The 19,405-nt window shown below is 48.7% G+C and overlaps 1 protein-coding gene across 3 annotated transcripts in view; it reads left to right on the top strand.

Moving 5' to 3' along the window:
* elmo1 (engulfment and cell motility 1 (ced-12 homolog, C. elegans)) overlaps nt 1–19,405 on the top strand; it is a 370,865-nt gene that overhangs the window by 112,191 nt on the left and 239,269 nt on the right. For 2 of the 3 annotated variants that reach the window (XM_072509746.1, XM_072509747.1), the window contains exon 7: nt 15,799–15,834. The exons of the other annotated variant lie outside the window; for it this stretch is intronic. In XM_072509746.1, the coding sequence (XP_072365847.1) occupies nt 15,799–15,834 (36 nt within the window). The remainder of the gene's footprint in view (nt 1–15,798; nt 15,835–19,405) is intronic. 3 annotated transcript variants of the gene reach the window in all.

Genomic DNA, 19,405 nt, shown 5'->3' with positions numbered 1-19,405 from the left:
CGGTGATGAATCCGTGGGGGCTCTGGTACCGGAGGAGGTGGTGTCCATGGACGCGGAGAAGGCATTTGATCGTGTGGACTGGCGGTACTTGTTCGAGGTTTTGGAAAGGTTTGGGTTTGGGCCGAGATTTGTGGCATGGCTCCGATTGCTGTATGTGACCCCAAGGGTGAGGAAGAATGATATGAGCTCACGAAGCTTTGACTTACACAGGGGTACGAGGCAGGGGTGCCCGCTGTCCCCGCTACTGTTTGCGCTGGCCATAGAGCCATTGGCGATGGCTCTCGGGGTCGACAGAGTGGCGGGGGATTATGAGAGGACAGAGGGAACAGCGGGTGTCGCTCTGTGTCGATGACCTCTTGCTGTGTGTTTCGGTTCCATTGGAGAATATGGGAAGGATTATGGGCCTGCTGGGGAGGTTTGGAGTGTTCTCAGGGTACAAGCTGAATGTAGGAAAAAACGAGGTATTCCCGGTGAATGAGCTGGCACAGCAGGCTAATTTAGGGGGGGATGCCATTTACGGTAGCGAGGGATGGGTTTAGGTATTTGGGGATTCAAGTAGCGAGGGAATGGACAGGGCTCCATAAGTGGAACTTAACGAAGCTGGTGAAGGAAGCTAGGGAGGATCTTAAGAGGTGGGATACACTGCACTTAACACTGGCAGGGAGGGTCCAAGTGGTGAAAATGAATATTCTGCCGAGGTTCTTGTTTATGTTCCAAGCTCTCCCGATCTTTATACCGAAGGCCTTTTTTCGGAAAATGGACACGATCATTTCTGACTTTGTTTGGGCGAGGAAGGTGCCGAGGGTGGGGAGGACCCACCGAGGCAGAGGCAGCAGAGGGGGTTGGCGTTGCCGAACTTGCTTCATTATTATTGAGCGTTCAATGTGGACAAGGTGCGGCAGTGGTGGGAAGGAGAAGGAGTAGAGTGGGTTAGGATGGAGGAGGAATCTTGTAAGTGGTCTAGTTTGAGGGCTATAGTGACGGCAGCGTTGCCAATGATTCCAAGTAGGTATTCAAGGAGCCCGGTGGTGCAGTCCACAGTGAAGATATGGAATCAGTTGAGGGGGTATTTAGGAAGGGATGTCGGCGCTAACGCTGCTGTGTGAGAATCATGAGTTTGAGCCGGGGGGGATGGATAGTGTATACAGGAGGTGGAGGGAAGTGCGGCTAGTCAAGGTGAGGGATCTGTATTTGGAGGAAGGGTTCGCCAGTCTGGAGGAGCTAAGGGGGAGGGTAGAGCTGCCGAGGCGGGGTGTGTTCAGGTATCTGCAGGTTAGGGACTTTGCGCGAAAGGTCTGGAGGGGGTTGCCTAGGTTGCCGGGATACACCCTGCTGGAGTGACTGCTGCTCCCGGATGTGGAAGGGGAGGGAAGAATTGGGGATATATACAAGTGGCTGGGGGAGGAGAGAGTCGAGCGGATGGTGAAGATCAAGGAGAAATGAGAAGCGGAGTTGGGAGGGGAGATCAATTGGGGAGCATGGAGTGAGGCACTGCCTAGGGTAAACTGGACCTCCTTACGTGCAAGGATGAGCCTGATACAGTTTAGGGTGGTGCACAGGGCGCATATGACTCGGACTAGAATGAGTGGGATCTTCCAGGCGATAGCAGATGAGTGTGAGAGGTGTGGGCGGGGACCAGCAAATTACGCGCACATGTTTTGGGGTTGCGAAAAATTGGGAAGATTCTGGGCGGGAGTGTTTGCAGTCTTAGCCAGGATAGTGGAGGAGGAGGTGGACCAGGACCCTTTGGTGGCGATATTTGGCCTTCGCCCCTCTGATTGCATGGTGGCGGTCGGCATTGCCACCGGGGGTAAGCGACCTGTACGACTTCCTGCGATTAGAGAAGATAAAGTATGAGTTAAGGGGTTCTTCAGCAGGGTTTGAAGAAAGGTGGGGGATGTTTGTGGCCATGTTTGAGGGGCTGTTTGTCGTGGGGGTGAAAAAGGTGAAAACTCTGTACAGACTGTATAGTTGATTGCTGGGAAGTATGGTTCACTGTAACCTGTTTTGATACATGTTTGTAATAAAATACATTAAAAAAAAGTTAAAAGCTCAGGCCATGGAGGGACTAGATTGATAGGTGCTTTAAAATTAGTGACCCCTTCGAGGACAGAGTTGAGGAGGGTTTTTCTCTCTGAGGGTTGTGAGACTTTGGAACTCTTTGCCTTAGAAGGCGGTGGTGGTGGGGTGATTACATTTTTTTTAAGGCAGAGGTAGATAGATTCTTGTCAGGCAAGGGAATCAATGGGTATCGGGGAGAGATGGAAGTGTGGAACTCAACGCAAACAGATCAGCCATGGTCTTATTAAATGGTGGAACAGGCTTGAGGGGCCGAATGGCCTCTTCCGGCTGCTAATTCATATGGTCGCATGTTTCTTGTGAGTGTCGAGTGTGTGTGTATTCTGTTTCAGAAGCGACATAGAAAGTCTTGCCATCGTACCACAAGGAAGCAGCCCGTTGGAATTTATTTGAGTTCTGCGGTCCTGGTCACTGAATGTGTAGATACTTGCCTTTGGAGGGGTGGTGAAAATGTACTAAACGTTTGAAAGCATTTTCTTAATGCCCATTTTAAAGATGCCCTTTTTCCTCTTTGGTCAGTGCCTCCTGGTTGAGAGATTGTTTGCTGCAGGTGATCTGGCACCACGGCGCTATCGCCATCAGCGATAGCATGTTCAGCTTCTCAGCCTTGTCCTCTGATTAAACTTTCTCTTAGCCTCCCGACATAAACAGAGGTGAGGGTGGGATGTTTCAGGATTTGTGTTGGGGGTGGGAATCGGGAGCAGTGTCAGGATTTGAAATCGAGAAAGTGATAACCCACCTCAACTCGGTTTGGTGCTTGCCTGATTAACCTGGGTGCGAAGGAACTCCACATGTACTGAGCTATGTACAGATTGGTTATCGTGCTGTAACATGTTGGTGCATTCATGTGACTCCTACTTTGATCTGTTCTTCAAGGGTCTAGTACGAAGTCTTACAACACCAGGTTAAAGTCCAACAGGTTTGTTTCGATGTCACTAGCTTTCGGAGCGCTGCTCATTCCTCAGGTGAATGAAGAGGTAAGTTCCAGAAACACATATATAGTCAGATTCAAAGATGCCAAACAATGCTTGGAATGCGAGCATTAGCAGGTGATTAAATCTTTACAGATCCAGAGATGGGGTAACCCCAGGTTAAAGAGGTGTGAATTGTGTCAAGAATTGTGTCACATCCTTCAAGGGTATGTGATGGATGGACGTCTTTGATGAGATTGCAGTGGATGTTGTCCACAGAGGAAGCTGAATTTTGGGAGATTTGGGTGTCTGAATCTTCAAGAGAGTTCTTATGTGCTCAGCTCTGCGTTTTTGTGATTTTGGTGGGGCTGGGGTGATGTACCATCAATGACTATGAGATGAATGGTGAACAATTCTGGCTTTATTGTGCGAGATGTTAAGCCCCCTGCAGCTGGAACCAGAATGGGGGCAGCACAGGAGAGCGTACACTTTTATACAGAGCCTGCTGGGTGGAGCCAGCAGGTCGGGATTTACTGCACTGACTGGAGTACAATGGCAATACCGTAATACACGCCAGTGTATGATCAGTGGTGTTTACCACATTCACCCCCTGTTTAAAAAAGAGTCCAGCTGGGGTGAAGCGACATCACAGGTCGAGTCTGTCGGGGGCTCTGACCCTCCGCCGCGATCGCCTCAGTCTCGGTTGTGGTGTGGGCACTGATGTGGGTACCTGCGACTCCGGGAGTGTGTCCTCTCCTTCTTCACCCAGTCGTGGATCCGGTGGAGGGACGGGCGCTGCCGGGGTTGGGGTTGCGGTGATAGTCGCTGGGGGGGGGGGGGGGAAGAGGGTGAACGGCGCAGGGGCGGGGGTGGTAACCGGAGGGGGAGGGGACAGTACCAGGTTGGGGGTGGTGGTGATGGTGGATGGGGATTCAGCGGGTGCCAGGTCCCGGAGGGAGACTGTGTCCTGCCGCCCGTCATGGTGTGCCACGTAGGCGCACTGTAGGTTCGCGTGGAGGAGGAGGAGGACTTTTTCGACGAGAGGGTCTGATGTATGGCTCCTCGCATTCTTCCGGAGGAAGATCGGCCCAGGAACTGTCAGCCAGGTTGGGAGCGAGACCCCGGAGGTGGACTTCCTGGGGAGGGCAAACACACGTTCGTGAGGGGTCTCATTGGTGGCAGTGCACAGGAGCGACCGGATGGAGTGGAGCGCATCGGGGAGGACCTCCTGCCAGCGGGAGACCGGGAGACTCTTAGACCGAAGGGCCAGCAGGGCGGCCTTCCAGACTGTCGCGTTCTCCCTCTCCACCTGTCCGTTTCCCCGGGAGTTGTAGCTGGTCGTCCTGCTCGAGGCGATGCCTTTGCTGAGCAGGAACTGACGCATCTCATCGCTCATGAAGGAGGATCCCCGATCTCTATGGATGTAGGTGGGGAAACCGAACAAGGTGAAGATACTGTGTAGAGCCTTGATGACAGTGGCAGAAATGTCATGTCAGGGCATGGGATGGTGAAAGGGAAACGTGAGTACTCATCAATGATATTGAGAAAGTACACGTTAGGGTCAGTGGAGGGGAGGAGCCCTTTGAAGTCGATGCTGAGGCGCTCACAGGGGCGAGAGGCCTTTACCAGGTGTGCTCTGTCCAGCTGGTAGAAGTGCGGTTTGCACTCAGCGCGGACCTGGCAGTCCCTCGTCACAGTCCTGACCTCCTCGATGGAGTAAGGCAGGTTGCGAGCCTTGATAAAGTGGAAGAACCGGGTGACCCCCGGGTGACAGAGGTCATTGTGGAGAGCCCGAAGCCGGTCTACTTGTGCGCTGGCACATGTACTGCGGGATAGGGCATCTGGGGGCTCATTGAGCTTCCCCAGGCGTACAAGATCTCTTAGTTATAGGTGGAGAGTTCGATCCTCCACCTCAAGATCTTGTCGTTCTTAATCTTGCCCCGCTGTGTGTTACTAAACATGAAGGCAACCGACCGTTGGTCAGTGAGGAGAGTGAATCTCCTGCCAGCCAGGTAATGCCTCCAATGCCGCACAGCTTCCACAATGGCTTGGGCCTCCTTTTCGACAGAGGAGTGCCGAATTTCGGAGGCATGGAGGGTGCGAGAGAAGAAAGCCACGTGTCTGCCCGCCTGGTTGAGGGTGGCGGCCAGAGCCACGTCCGATGCGTCGCTCTCCACCTGAAAGGGGAGGGTCTCGTTGACTGCGTGCATCGTGGCTTTGGCGATGTCCGCCTTAATGTGGTTGAAGGCCCGGCGGGCCTCCGCCGGCAGGGGGAAAATAGTGGACTTGATGAGTGGGTGGGCCTTATCCGCATAATTAGGGACCCACTGGGCATAATATGAGAAGAATCCCAGCCATCGTTTCAGAGCCTTGGGACAGTGAGGGAGGGGGAGTTCCAGGAGGGGGCACATGCGGTCGGGGTCGGGCCCTAGAACTCCATTTTCCACAACGTAGCCAAGAATGGCTCAGCGGGTTGTGTGGAAAACGCATTTCTCCTTATTATAAGTAAGGTTAAGGAGTTTAGCGGTGTGGAGGAATTTCTGAAGATTCGCGTCGTGGTCCTGCTGGTCGTGGCCGCAGATGGTGACGTTATCCAGATACGGGAACGTGGCCCACAATCCGTACTGGTCAGCCATTCGGTCCATCTCTCACTGGAAGACTGAGACCCCATTGGTGACGCCGAAGGGAACCCTAAGGAAATGGTAGAGGCGGCCAACTGCTTCGAATGCAGTGTATTGGCGGTCCTCCGGACGGATGGGGAGCTGGTGGTATGCGGATTTCAAGTAAACTGTGGAGAAGATTTGATACTGTGCAATCTGGTTGACCATGTCAGATATGCGTGGAATGGGGTATGCGCGAGCTGCGTGAACCGGTTGATCGTCTGACTGTAGTCGATGACCATCCGGTGTTTCTCCCCAGTCTTAACTATCACCACTTGAGCTCTCCAGGGGCTGTTACTGGCCTCAATGACCCCCTCCAGCAGAAGCCGTTGGACTTCCGACCTGATTAAAGGTCCTGACCTGTGCACTGTACCATCTGCTCCTCGTTGCGACGGGCTTACAGTCCGGGGTGAGGTTCGCGGAAAATGAGGGTGGATCGACCTCAAGGGTCGTGAGGCCACAGACGGTGGGGGGGCAGGGATCCACCGAACTTCAGAGTAAGGCTCTGCAGGTGACACTGAAAATCGAGACCCAGTAACAGGGCAGCGCAGAGGTGGGGGAGGACATAGAGTCTGAAGTTGCTGTACTCTACGCCCTGTACCGAGAGGGTCGCGACGCAGTACCCCCGGATCTGTACGGAAAGGGATCCGGAGGCCAGGGAGATTTTCTGGGTGATGGGGAGAACCGGGAGGGAACAGCACCTTTCCGTGGCTGGGTGGAAGAAATTCTCCGTGCTCCCGGAGTCGAAGAGGCAGGTCGTCTCGTGCCCGTTGATCCGTACGGTCGTTGTAGCGGTCGCGAGGTTGCGAGGCCGAGCCTGATCGAGAGTGATGGAGGCGAACTGCGGAAGTTGGTGGGAGGGCCAATCGGTATCGGCGGCCAGCAGGCGAGCAGGGGTCCTGGGGTGCGTTCCAAGATGGCGCCGAAGTTGGCGGTGCCCACGGGGTACACATCCAAGATGGCGGCACCCACGGGCCGCACGTGGCGGGCGGTTGCGAAGATAGCGGCGCCCCTGGATCGCACGTGGGGGGTGTAGCGATGCTGGGCCTGGAAACGGCAGCGACTGATCGGGCCTGACAAACGGAGACAAAGTGGCCCCCCTTGCCACACCCGTTGCAGGTCGTGCTCCGTGCTGGGCAGCGTTGTCTGGGGTGCTTGTTCTGGCCACAAAAGTAGCATTTGGGGCCTCCGGAGTTAGCTGGTTGCCGCGCGGCGCAGGCTTGCGGTGCACCCAGGTCGGATGATGGTGGGGCCCGTGATGCCCACGAGGGTGCAGTGCGGTCGGAGGTGTAGGACTCCAGATTGCGGGAGGCCACTTCTGAGGAGTTAGCGAGCTGTACAGCCTTTGTAAGGCCAAGTGTACCCCCCTCTAATAATTGCTGGCGGATGTAATTGGACTTAATTCCCTTAACATAGGCGTCTCTGATCAGCAGCTCCGTGTGTTGGACTGCCAACACCGCCTGGCAATTACAGTTTCTGCCAAGTATCCGCAAAGCACGCAAGAAATCGTCCTGGGACTCCCCCGGGAGTTGCCGTCTCGTGGCCAGGAGGTGCCTGGCAAACACCTTATTAACAGTCTTGATGTACTGCCCTTTCAGCAGTTCCATCACTTCCGTGTCAGTGGGAGTGTCCCGAACGAGGAGAAAAACTTGTGGGCTCACCCGTGCGTGGAGTATTTGGAGCTTCTGTGGGTCTGAGATGACTTCTGTGGATGCTCCGAGATATCCTTCAAAGCAGGCGAGCCAGTGCTCGAAAGTGGCTGTGGCGTTTAGCTCCAGGCGATCCGGCTTGAGTAAGACATTCATCTTCAAATTCTAGCACAATAAATTGATGTACCATCAATGACTACGAGACGAATGGTGAACTATTGAGGCTTTATTGTGCTAGATGTTAAGCCTCCTGCAGCTGGAACCAGAATGGGGGCAGCGCAGGAGAGCGTACACTTTTATACAGAGCCTGCTGGGTGGAGCCAGCAAGCCGGGATTTACTGTAATGACTGGAGTACAGTGGCAGTACCGTAATACACGCAGTGTATGATCAGTGGTGTTTACCGCATGGGGTAATTGTGGAGGAGAAGGATATTAAGGAATTCAAATAAAAGTATAGATTTGATCTTGTGTAACTGATGTACAAACTTGCACACTCTAATGGGTTTCTGCCCAGTTCAGTGAAATAAAATGGGGCTATTTCAGGTTTATTTGTAAGATATTGGAGGCTGGGTGGATACCTTGTAACAGTTTTCTAGTGTGAAGGAACAGTGTGTAGCACTCGGGTGCTGTGTCCCACTGTTACAGAAGGTGCGTCATTTATTGCGATCCCCCTTTGTTCAGATATTCTCCTACCTGGCCAGAATTGCTGTGTGCTGATCTCTAACCCAACAATGAGCAGTGAATGACTAATTAGAATCCCTGCAGTGCAGAAGGAAGCCATTCGGCCCATCGAGTTTGCATCGACCCTCCGAAAGAGCACACTACCCAGGCCCACTCTCCTTTCCACCCTGCCCTATCCCCCCCGCAGCCTGACCACATCCTTGGATGTTAAGGGACAAATTAGAATGGCCAACCCACCTAACCTGCACGTCTTTGGATTGTGGGAGGAAACCGGAGCACCCGGAGGAAACCCATGCAAACACTGAGAGAGCGAGTACTGTATTGTGGGCACCATGCTAGCACAGTGGTTAGCACTGCTGCCTTACAGCACCAGGGACCCGGGTTTAATTCCAGCCTTGGGCCACCCTCTGCGGAATCTGCACGTTCTCCCCATGTCTGCGTGGGTTTCCTCCGGGTGCTCCGGTTTCTTCCCACGTTCCAAAGATGTGCAGGTTAGGTGGATTGGCCCTGTTACAATTTCCCCTTCGTGTCCAAAGGTTATGTGGGGTTGCGGGAACAGGGTGGCGGCCTGGGCCTAGGTAGGACGCTCAAGGGACGGTGCAGATTCTGGGCTGCATGACCTCCTCCTGCACTGTAGGGGATCTATGATTCTAACACTCACCCAAGGTCGGAATCGAATCCGGGTCCCTGGCATTGTGAGGCAGCAGTGCTAACCACTGTGCCACCGTTCCATCTCTAGTTGTTCGACAAAAAACAAACTACTGCAGATGCTGGAAATCTGAAATAAAAAGCATACATGCTGGAAATACTCAGCTGCCAGGTAGTATCTGTGGACAGAAAAGAGTTAATGTTTCAAGTGAACGTTTGCTCTTCCATCAGAACTGAAGAAAGATGAATATGTAATGTGTTTTAGTGTAAGTGAAGGGGGGGAGGGAGAACAAAATGGTGGAGGATAAGGGCAAGAGAGATTCAGTGACATGAGGTATCATGGTACAAAAGCCAAAAGAGTCTCACTAATGTGAAGAGACAAAAGGGTGTGCCTGGAAGAGGTGTGAATGCTGGGGTAGCAGCTGTCCTGAATTCAACGTGAGGGAATAAAGAAAGAAAGGTGAAAAAGAGAGCCAGCAAAATAAAAAGAAACAAATTGGAGGCAGAGGTTAATGACCCAAAATTCCCAAACTCCCATTGAATTGCCCGGTCAGCAGATGAGATGTACTTCCTGAAGCTTGTATTGAACTTCATTGAAACACTGCTGCAGGCGAAAAGGTCAGGGTGGGAGCAAGGTAGAGAATTGAAATGACAAACAACGGCAAGGTCAGGGTCATGCTTGCAGACTGAATTGCCCCTCAAAGCGGGCATCCAGTTTGCATTTGATCGTCCCAATGTCGCAGAGACCATGCACAGTGTGAACAATGAGCACAGTAATCTAAACTGAAGGAAATACAAATAAATCACTGTTTGTTTTTTGGACTCGTTGTTCTACTCTGGGGCCTCAAATGCAAAGGGATCATCCAGTCACAAGGGAAAATGAGATCACATGACTGGCTGCAACTTCCTCATGACTGCACTTTGCTTAGAGGGAGAAGTGACGGCAGTTTCCTTCCTTTTTGTCTGACTCAGGCAGAAGTAGAACCATTTGTGTTTGGGGATGGTGGTGAAGGTGGTTAAGGTTAATTTTAGTTATATCTTTGGGTGTTGGCAGTCAAGTCCCATCCTCGTATTTTAAATGCTCTGTATCGTCATAGATTTGTTCCCTTTTGGTGGTTATCTTAACGGTGGGACAAATAAAGGAATTTGTTAACAGCCTAACAGATGGATAATCTGCACAAGTTGAGATGTGCTATGCCAAAGTTAATTGTTGCAAAGTTAATGGTTTTCGAAATTGAAGTAGATGAGGCAAATAAGTTAAATCACGGAGGCCCATTCCACCCCATTTTAATACTTGTGATCCTTAATAAATATTATTTGTGCCTCTTTTGTTTTTTTCTCCCCGTGCGTTGAGAGAAATGGTAGGCAACCAGCGGATGATATTTTCCGACTGGATTTAGTCAACAATTCTGTCCTCTAATAAAAGACTCAAAATGATTGCTATATTTGCTGGCAACACAAAGATAGGTAGGAACTTAAGTTGTGAAGAGGATATCAAATAAGGAGTCTGCAAAGGGTTATAGATGGGTTAATTGAGCAGGCAAAGATTTGGCAGGTGAGGTGCAATATTGAAAAATGTGAACTCGTCCAATTTGGCAGGAAAAAAGAAAAGTAGCATTTTATTTAATTGTTTGAGAGATTGCAGAACTCTACAGTGCAGAGGAATCTGGGTGTCCAGGTTACAAAAATCACATAACGTCAGTATGCAGGTACAGCAAGTGATTGGGAACGCAAGTGGAAGGTTGACATTTATTGCAAGTGGAATGTAATATCAAATTAGGGAGGTTTTACTGCAGTTGTACAAGGTGTTTGTGACACCAGATCTCTGGAGTATAGTGTACAGTTTTGGTCTCCTTGTTTAAGAAAGGACATAGTTGCATTGGAAGCAGTGCACTGAAGATTCACCCAGATGATCTCTAGGGTGATCTTTGAGGAAAGGTTAGGCAGTTTGGGTCTATACCCAGTGGAGTTTAGAAGAATGTGAAGTGATCTTTTTGAAATATATAAGAAACTGAGGGGGCTTGACAGGATGGATGCTGAAAGGATATTTCTCCCTGTGGGAGAGACTAGAAGTGGGGGACACAATTTAAAAATAAAGGGTCTGCCATTTAAGTGGAGATAGAATTTTTTTCTTTGAGAGTCATTAGTCTGTGGAACTCTCTTCCCCAGAGAGCAGTGGATTCAGGGTCATAGAATATTCTTTAGGCTGAGTTAGATAGATTCTTGACTGACAAGGGAGTCAAAGGATATAGGGGGTAGAAGGGAAAGTAGAGACCTCAATCAGATCAGACATCACCTTATCAAATGGTGAAACAGGCTGGAGATGCTGACTGGCCTACGCCTCCGAATTCACATGTTCGTTTGGCACTTAGTCCCCGTCCAGATCTTCCCAAACCATACAAATACATGTTGGTGAAATGAGTCATTTGTACCTTCGCATATGGTTATCAGAAAGCGTAACGGGAACCAGTTGAACAAAAAGAAAAGGGACACTTTAATCGTTTCTGATTTGTAGTATGGAAGTAGTGTGCGACCTGATCAGCCATCTCAATCTGGAGTGATAATATCTGACTCGTTGTTCAATGTCCTGAGAGTTCATAAATTCAGTGTGTTAGGATTACAGCTGACCACTCCAGTTGAAGAGATGGGCTGAACAGCCTCCCTGCAAGTTGTAATTTCTGTGACCCAGCTGGAGCAGAAACTGCAGGTCTAGTTGTTAAAAAGAAAATCACACCTCAATCTGTCTGTGATCATTGGAGACAAGTGAACTAATAACACATAAATAACTATAAATTTGGGCAGTTTTCAATTTTGAGTATTGCCAGATTGTGGCATGTTGGTGGCATGTTCAATCCGGTCATGACCTGAGGTGTAGATATATGTCCTGACCAGCAGGGTAGCACTAAGAGCAAACGGCAAGGTTGCTTTTTCTCCTTATAGTCTGAGGAAACAGTTCCCAACATTTTCAGTCACACAACACACTTCAATGAGACAAACAATTTCACAGCACACCCACTTTCTTTCAGCTGAATTGATTGCTCATAAACGCCGCACAATGTAACGAACTGACAGTGGCCAATCACACAGAAGGGACGGGGTCACCTGATGTCCTCGCTCCATGGAGTTGGAACATGGCACCTGCTACATTTTTGTCAGGTTCCGTGCGGATGCTTGCCGCTTCAGGCCTTTCAAAAAGAAAGATTTGGTAGGCCTTACCACAACCATTAAGAAATCTCAAATTATCTTTATTTACATACATTTTTTAAATGCCGTCTTAAATTAAGGATAATTGAATTAACCAAAGCCATGGTGGGGAGAAAGAAGAAATATTACAAACCGTGACTCGCAAATTAAATCAACAAAAGGTGTTGCATTCGAAAATGCGAGAGAGAGAAAAAGATTTTGATGGATCAGAAATTGACCTGAACTGTTCAGTTAAATTTGTTAATTAAAAGAAAACTGCCAAAATCCATGCTGGCCTTTGAGCAGGAAGAAACAGCAAGTGACTTCCAGAAAACCTGCTCACCACAAACTAAATATAATCTGTCATTAGAATTTGGAGGAACAGGATGCCTTTTGGCTAAAACTGTACAAGATTGGAATTTCATTTATTAATTACAAGCAGTGGCTGAATTAATGGGGTCATATCTGTTTACTATAAATGCAATCCCACTTTTACTTTCTGGCATTATTCACTGCAGTAGGTATTAAGAAATGAGTTGACAGCCCTTTGTCTGTGCAGCAGATCTCCTCTAAGATCTGTAACAGGGGACGCAGCCTCCTTTGCCTTCTATGCGGGGAATGTCAAGACTTTGCCCGGGTGAAGCTGACCCTGTCAATCCGATGCTGGGAGTCGGGTTCATACTCATTGTGTTGGGAGTTTTACAGCCATTTGCATGAAGAAAGATCATTGAGAAATCTCCCAGATTTAAGTCCTTGGCACCGCACTTGGATTGGAAAGGCGTAGCTTCAATCACAAAGACAACCATCCGCTTAGATGAATTGTAACTCGTGCTCCCAGACTTAATAACACACATCAATTGTTCCTATTTTTAAAAACATAAAGGGAGATGGAAAATCCAGTTCTTCCAAATGTCTTTTCCTCTGACTCCTTTCCCGTGTAATTTTGCATGCTGGGAATCTCACAAACCAATTGGACCAGGGACACGGTGCTGCGGCACCAGTAGAAAACCACTAGTCTAAGGGTCCTGAAGCATATTTGATTGTCCCAACAATTTTCCCTGGTTGAGATTATATCATGTTAGTTTGAGTGGAAATACGGCTTCTCCCAATTGGTTTGAAATAATTTTGTGCTTAAATATTTTATTGTCTTGTTTTTGAAATGTAACATAAATAAGAATAGATTTCCATATTCGTCATGGTCAACTATTGAATCACACATCCTTGATTCCGATCGGGTTGGTGATGATGGTTTTATGGTAACCTCCAGGAAGGTTGCTGTGTGTTAACTGGTGTGGAGTGTCCTGAAGAATTACTGAAAGTCGGCCTTAGCCAAGTTCTCCCTATAGCACGGCACTTCCATTCTACTCAATGCGGTACCCGAGAACAAGGATATGTTCAGCAGCTCACTCCGAAGGCAGAGCCTGAATGCAGTCTTCAATCTGAGCTAGGATTTGAAGCAGATACTTCCAGACTTGAGGTCATTCAGTGATTGATCATTAATAAAGTCAATGATCCTGTAGATACAGCACCAGGGAACTGAGGTTATGAAATGAAATGAAAATCTCTTATTGTCACGAGTAGGCTTCAATGAAGTTACTGTGAAAAGCTCCTAGTCTCCACATTCCGGAGCCTGTTCGGGGAGGCTGGTATGGGAATTGAACCGTGCTGCTGGCCTGCCTTGGTCTGCTTTAAAAGCCAGCGATTTAGCCCAGTGAGCTAAAGAGTTGTTGAGTTCAGAAGGTCTGGTGTGCAAGATTTGTTGGGTTTTATGAAGTTATTTCCCTCCTGCCCCCCCTGAATGCATTGTTTCATGGTGGACCTGGAATCATGACTACTGACAGCTCATGCCACATGTTCATCTTCCAAACGTAAACCTTAGACAGCAAACATTGATGGTATAGACAGCCATAGGAACCAGTTCCTATTCTCCCCTGAACCCCTCACACTGGCACTTTTCAGCCGGGAGCAACCCTATCAATTTCTTAGAATCCCTACAGTGCAGAAGGGGACCATTCAGCCCATTGAGTCTGCAACCGACCCTTCAAAAGGGCACTCTTTCCATGTCCACGCCCCATCCATGCCACCCTATCCCCCTCAGCCCCATAACCTAACCTGCACATCCCTTGACACTAAGGGGTAATTTATCTTGGTTAATCTACTTAATCCACAGATCTTTGGATGGTGGGAGAAAACCGGAGCACCCGGAGGAAACCCATGCAGACACTGGGAGAAAGTGCAAACTCCACACAGTCACCCGAGGCTGGAATTGAACCTGGGTCTCTGCCGCTTTGAGACAGCAGAGCTAACCAATGCGCCACCATGCCACCGGTCTCCCCTCTGTAGCCATGGGGTACTGCGCCCCAGTGTCAAGACTGAGCATACGGAGGATCAGACCTGCAACCTTTCTGCTCTGCATAGTATAAAGAACTATAGCAAGGGGATGCATTTATTAATGGAATCAATGAGGAGGAATGTATTACAAGTAGGGGTGATTTGGCAGAGGAAAAAAAAATGAACAGACCGCCTTCAGTAATTATTCATGTATGCATATAGATATTCAGTTTGAGTAATGAATGAATTGTTAGATTATCTTAAAAACCTTGTGAGTGGAATGTTATTGATAAGATTGTAGATAAGATTTTAGGATATGAGAATGTGGAAGTTGCTACCACTTAAAGTTGAGATGAATTGCATAGATACCTTTAACAGAATGCTAGATAAACACATGAGGATGAAAGCATTGGATAAAATTGTGTGGGAGAAGGCTTGTGTGAAGCATAAAAACTGACATTGACCTGTTCGGCTTTATGGTCTGTTTGTGTCCTGTAAATTTGATGGAATTCCATGTGAAGTCAGTGCATATTTAACTGTTGACATGGGCATGTGGAACCTTCTAACAGCTTAGCGCACCAAATGCTAATCGCGGGCAGTGAGAAACTATCGGCTGCAGTTTCACATCTGGTCCCCCAGGTGTGCTGCAGTTTTTGGCTTCCTACCAGTTGCACTCCAGGCTCTGCCACCACCATGGTTTCTTAGAAAACCTGTCCCCTGCGCAGTTACCATGTGTCTTCAAACTAAAAGTGAGAAAGTTCAGTCAAATGTTTTCCAGGTAAAGTTACCTGAGAGTAACTATCCTGATGAGGTGTGCCAAGGGTGACAATAGTGCTGGAGAGCATGCAAAGGGTTTTGACTGAGTACCCAAGCAGGTACTGCTTCCACTGGTGGGGGGAGTTGGTAAGCAAAGGATTTAAGTTAATTGATGAAGTAAACTGCAGGGGGGAATGTTTTTATATGAAATGAGTTAAGATCTGGAACGCATTACCTGAAAGGATGGTGGGAGCAGATTCCAAAGGTTATTTGAAAGGGAAAAATTACAAGACAATGGGGAAAAGTAGGAGGTTTTTTTTCTTTGGATAGCTCTGCTAAAGGGCTGGCACAGGATGATGGGCTAAATGGCCACCTCCTATACTACACGATTTGAGTCTACAAAATTGTGTGGATGAGTAGAATGGGATTTCAAGCACCGTAATTGCTTCTCTGGCTTTATATTTTATTTCTTCTCCTCCATTTTCACCCCAAAGCCAACTTTTCTGTGGACGAGGGAGTAGGGTGGGGATGTGATTCAATGAACAACGTTTACACACGTTCCAGCTGTATCGCCTGCTCAGATCTGCGGTTCCTTTTGCTGGTATATTTTGGAGATCTATTGTATCCATCCCAACAACTGCCTCTGTTTAAATTCATATGAGATTGGGTTGAGTGGAAATATTACTTCTGCCTCGGTTGGATGGGAATAATTTTGCCCTTAATCACCCCCCCCCCCCCCCCCCCAATCAACTTTGTGTTTAAAATGTAACATCTACTCTTGATCCTTTCTGAAACCGGGATCCGGGAAAGTTGAAGGCTCAAGCCATTCTAATGCCAGTTATTTAAGATACTTCTTTTCGGAGAACTGTGTAATATGTGAAAGTTTTTAAATTTTTGCAGACGTTATCAGAAACTACAGAAGATTATGAAGCCCTGGTAAGAATCCAATTGGACCGTCATTTTGTGTATTCTCTCATTGCATGGTTGGAAATCAAGCCCTCACACTTTCAAATTATGCTTCCTCTCTGATCTGTGTTGCCTCTCGCTCTGCGCAGTGCTTTGTGTGTTGCATGTGATAATGGCCAGTTCGGTGACCTCTCCTCTTCTCACTTAAAAAAACCCCCACCTTTTTTGTTGCACTTTTTTTTTCCTCTAGCCAGTTTGCGTTCCTAATGCAAGATTCCAGAATCAAATGATGATTGCACATGACTCAAAAGCATACTAACTAAAATTGTCGAAGCATTCGCTGACCCAATAAATGCCACTTGCTTTGTAAAATCATTGAGCTCTAAATCCTTGTAGAAACAGTAAATATTTTCTATGAAGTGCGGCATTATGAATTACTAACTGCAAAAGTAAACACTCCATTGATAAAAATTTTTATATGGTACTGGGTAAAAGATTCAAACGTGAAGATCCCTGCTTCTCTGTCTACAGCTGGGTTTCAGTTCTACTTTGACTACATTTCGTAAGCCTTTCCAGATGAGAGATATGAAGATGCAAACTTGTCTAGTGCCAGTCTACGTAACGAGCCATGTGCCTATTAATGTGATGAACTTCTGTTCTTGCTGAGCCAATAGATTTATTTCCTCTTTCATTATAGCATTATGAAGGCCCTTTGTAAAAGTTGCTACTGCTGTTGCTTTTCATGAAGTTCTGATCTTAACACCACTGTAAAAAGCATGTACAACACCACCATAAGTCTACCATTAAAGATGCAGAGGAAGCAATGTAGATGGTACTGAGGTTTGACTGAACGAGTGCCAGTGAGTTATGGTAATCTTCAGCTGAAGCGAAGGGATTCCTGGGAGAGGAATATTGTGTGCCTACATAGGGCAGCACGGTAGCATAGTGGTTAGCGCAATTGCTTCACAGCTCCAGGGTCCCAGGTTCGATTCCGGCTTGGGTCCCTGTCTGTGCGGAGTCTGCACATCCTCCCCGTGTGTGCGTGGGTTTCCTCCGGGTGCTCCGGTTTCCTCCCACAGTCCAAAGATGTGCAGGTTAGGTGGATTGGCCATGCTAAATTGCCCTTAGTGTCCAAAATTGCCCTTAGTGTTGGTTGAGTGGGGTTACTGGGTTATGGGGATAGGGTGGTGTGGGCTTGGGTAGGGTGCTCTTTCCAAGAGCCGGTGCAGACTCGATGGGCCGAATGGCCTCCTTCTGCACTGTAAATTCTATGAAATCTATGAAATCTTGGTTTAATCATGTTGTCAAATGAATTGCAGACCAATGTCACTTCACATGACAGATTGTACCTGCAGGATTAAGTTTGGAACATGTCTGTCCAGTGACTCCTTGTGAAGTGCTGCCACTGCTGGGGTTACTACTGCCCAACAGGGTGTCACCATCAATTCATGGGACTGTGTAATATACCAATATTTACAATCCTATCGGTAATAGCAAAACGTATTAGATTAATGCAGGTGCCATTCACCTACATTTAAACAATTCCATGGGGCCCAGTTCAGGGGTGCGATTCTCCACTCCCGCGCCGGTTGGGAGAATCGCCTGGGCTGCCAAAATTTCTCGGGACACCGGTCCGACGCCCTCCCGCGATTCTCCCAGGCTGCGGGAACGGCCCGGTCGAGTTTCGCAGGCCGGAGAATCGCCGGAGACACCCAAAATGGCGATTCTCCGGCACCCCTGCTATTCTCAGGCCCGGATGGGCCGAGCGGCCAGGCCAAAACGGCGGGTTCCCCCCGGCGCCGTCCACACCTGGTCGCTGATGTCGTGTGCGGTGCGTGAACGCTGGGGGGGCAGCCTGCGGGGGGCGAGGAGGGATCCTGCACCGGGGGGTACCTGAAATGTGGGGTGGCCCGCGATCGGTGCCCACCGATCGTCGGGCCGTCCTCTCTGAAGGAGGATCTCCTTCCTTCCGCGGCCCCGCAAGATCCGTCCGCCATCTTCTTGTGGGGCGGACGTAGAGAGGACGGCAACCACGCATGCGCGGGTTGGCGCCGGCCAACCCGCGCATGCGCGGATGACACCCGTTATGCGGCGCCGGCCGCGCCATCTATGCGGTGCCGCCTTTACGCGGGCGACAAGGCCTGGCGCGTGTCGATGACGCGGCCCCGATCCTGGCCCATTGTCGGGGCCTGAATCGGTCGGGATCGGGGCCGTTTCACTCCGTCGTGAACCTCAACGGCGTTCACGACGGCGCGGCCACTTCGGCGCGGGAGTGGAGAATCCCGCCCCAGAGCTCAGTGCGAAGTAAAGGTAAACTGTCTTTTATAATGTGAGTTACCAATTATTTGGAACGAGTGCTAAAATTCAGCATAGTCGAGATGAAGCCCAGTTACAGGTATTAAGGTGCTGTCTCTCTACATTGTTAGAGAGCTGAAGTCATGCAGCTTGTTGTAGAGCTGAAGTCATGTTGCTGAACAACTTTCTAGGGAGTATAATCTGTACTTTGGGCTGTTGGCCTTCATCAGTCTAACTTAGTCATTCCGCCAGGAAACCTTTTAGAACAGTAACCAAATGTGAAGCACAACTCGCAAGACCTGATGAAGTTTTACATGGTCCCCCTGTTTTTGTTATTTATAGATTTATTTTTAAAAAACAAACATATGTTTGTATAATTAGAATGCAAAATGTCTTTCATGATCTAGGATCTTACCATTGGCTGCCATTGACGAATGTCTGTTCATTTTGCTGTGTCAGAATTCTCAGTAGTATATTTTCTCCCTCGCCTCCACATCTCAATTTCGCTGAATATTTTTAAATTAATTAAGGCATAAATTGGCACTGCTACAGGAAACTTTTACAATTCGCACGGAAGATTGCTTTACCCCAGTGAGTGTTGTTGGTGAAAGAATGATCTCCATTACACTAGCAGACAAGTGCAAAAGACCAGGCTGAAGCGTTTGCGACCAGCTTCAGACAGAAGTGCTGGGTGGAGGATCCAAATCAGCCTCCTCCTGAGGTCCCCAGCATCACACACTCAACCAATCATTTCACGTGAAGAAACAGATGAAGATACTTGAAACTACAAAGGCTATGGGTCCAAACAGCATTTTGGCAGCCGTTCCGAAGACTTATTTTCCAGAACTAGCCGTGCGCCCTGAGCGAAGGTGTTCCAGTACAGCTAACAACACCGGCATCAGTAAAATTCCAATGGCTGGTTGGTAAGAAAGAAAGAAACCAAGTATTCACTCCATCCAGTCAGAAATTCATTCCAACACGCATAAAACTCCAGTCCCAGATCATCATCTGTTTGCCCAATAACTCTGAGTAAAACAAAACAAAAAAGAACAAAGAAAAATACAGCACAGGAACAGGCCCTTCGGCCCTCCAAGCCTGCGCCGACCATGCTGCCCGTCGAAACTAAAAGCTTCTACACTTCCGAGGTCCGTATCCCTCTACTCCCATCCGATTCATGTATTTGTCAAGATGCCCCTTAAACACCACTTCCTCCGGCAGCGAGTTCCAGGCACCCACTACCGTCTGTGTAAAAAAACTTGCCTCATACATCTCCTCTGAACCTTGCCCCTCGCACCTTAAACCTGTG

This window comes from Scyliorhinus torazame, chromosome 6 (assembly GCF_047496885.1).
Source record: "Scyliorhinus torazame isolate Kashiwa2021f chromosome 6, sScyTor2.1, whole genome shotgun sequence".
Lineage (NCBI taxonomy): Eukaryota > Metazoa > Chordata > Chondrichthyes > Carcharhiniformes > Scyliorhinidae > Scyliorhinus > Scyliorhinus torazame.
The sequence above is the reverse complement of the archived record's forward strand: the minus strand, read 5'-3'. Positions and strand labels throughout refer to the sequence as shown.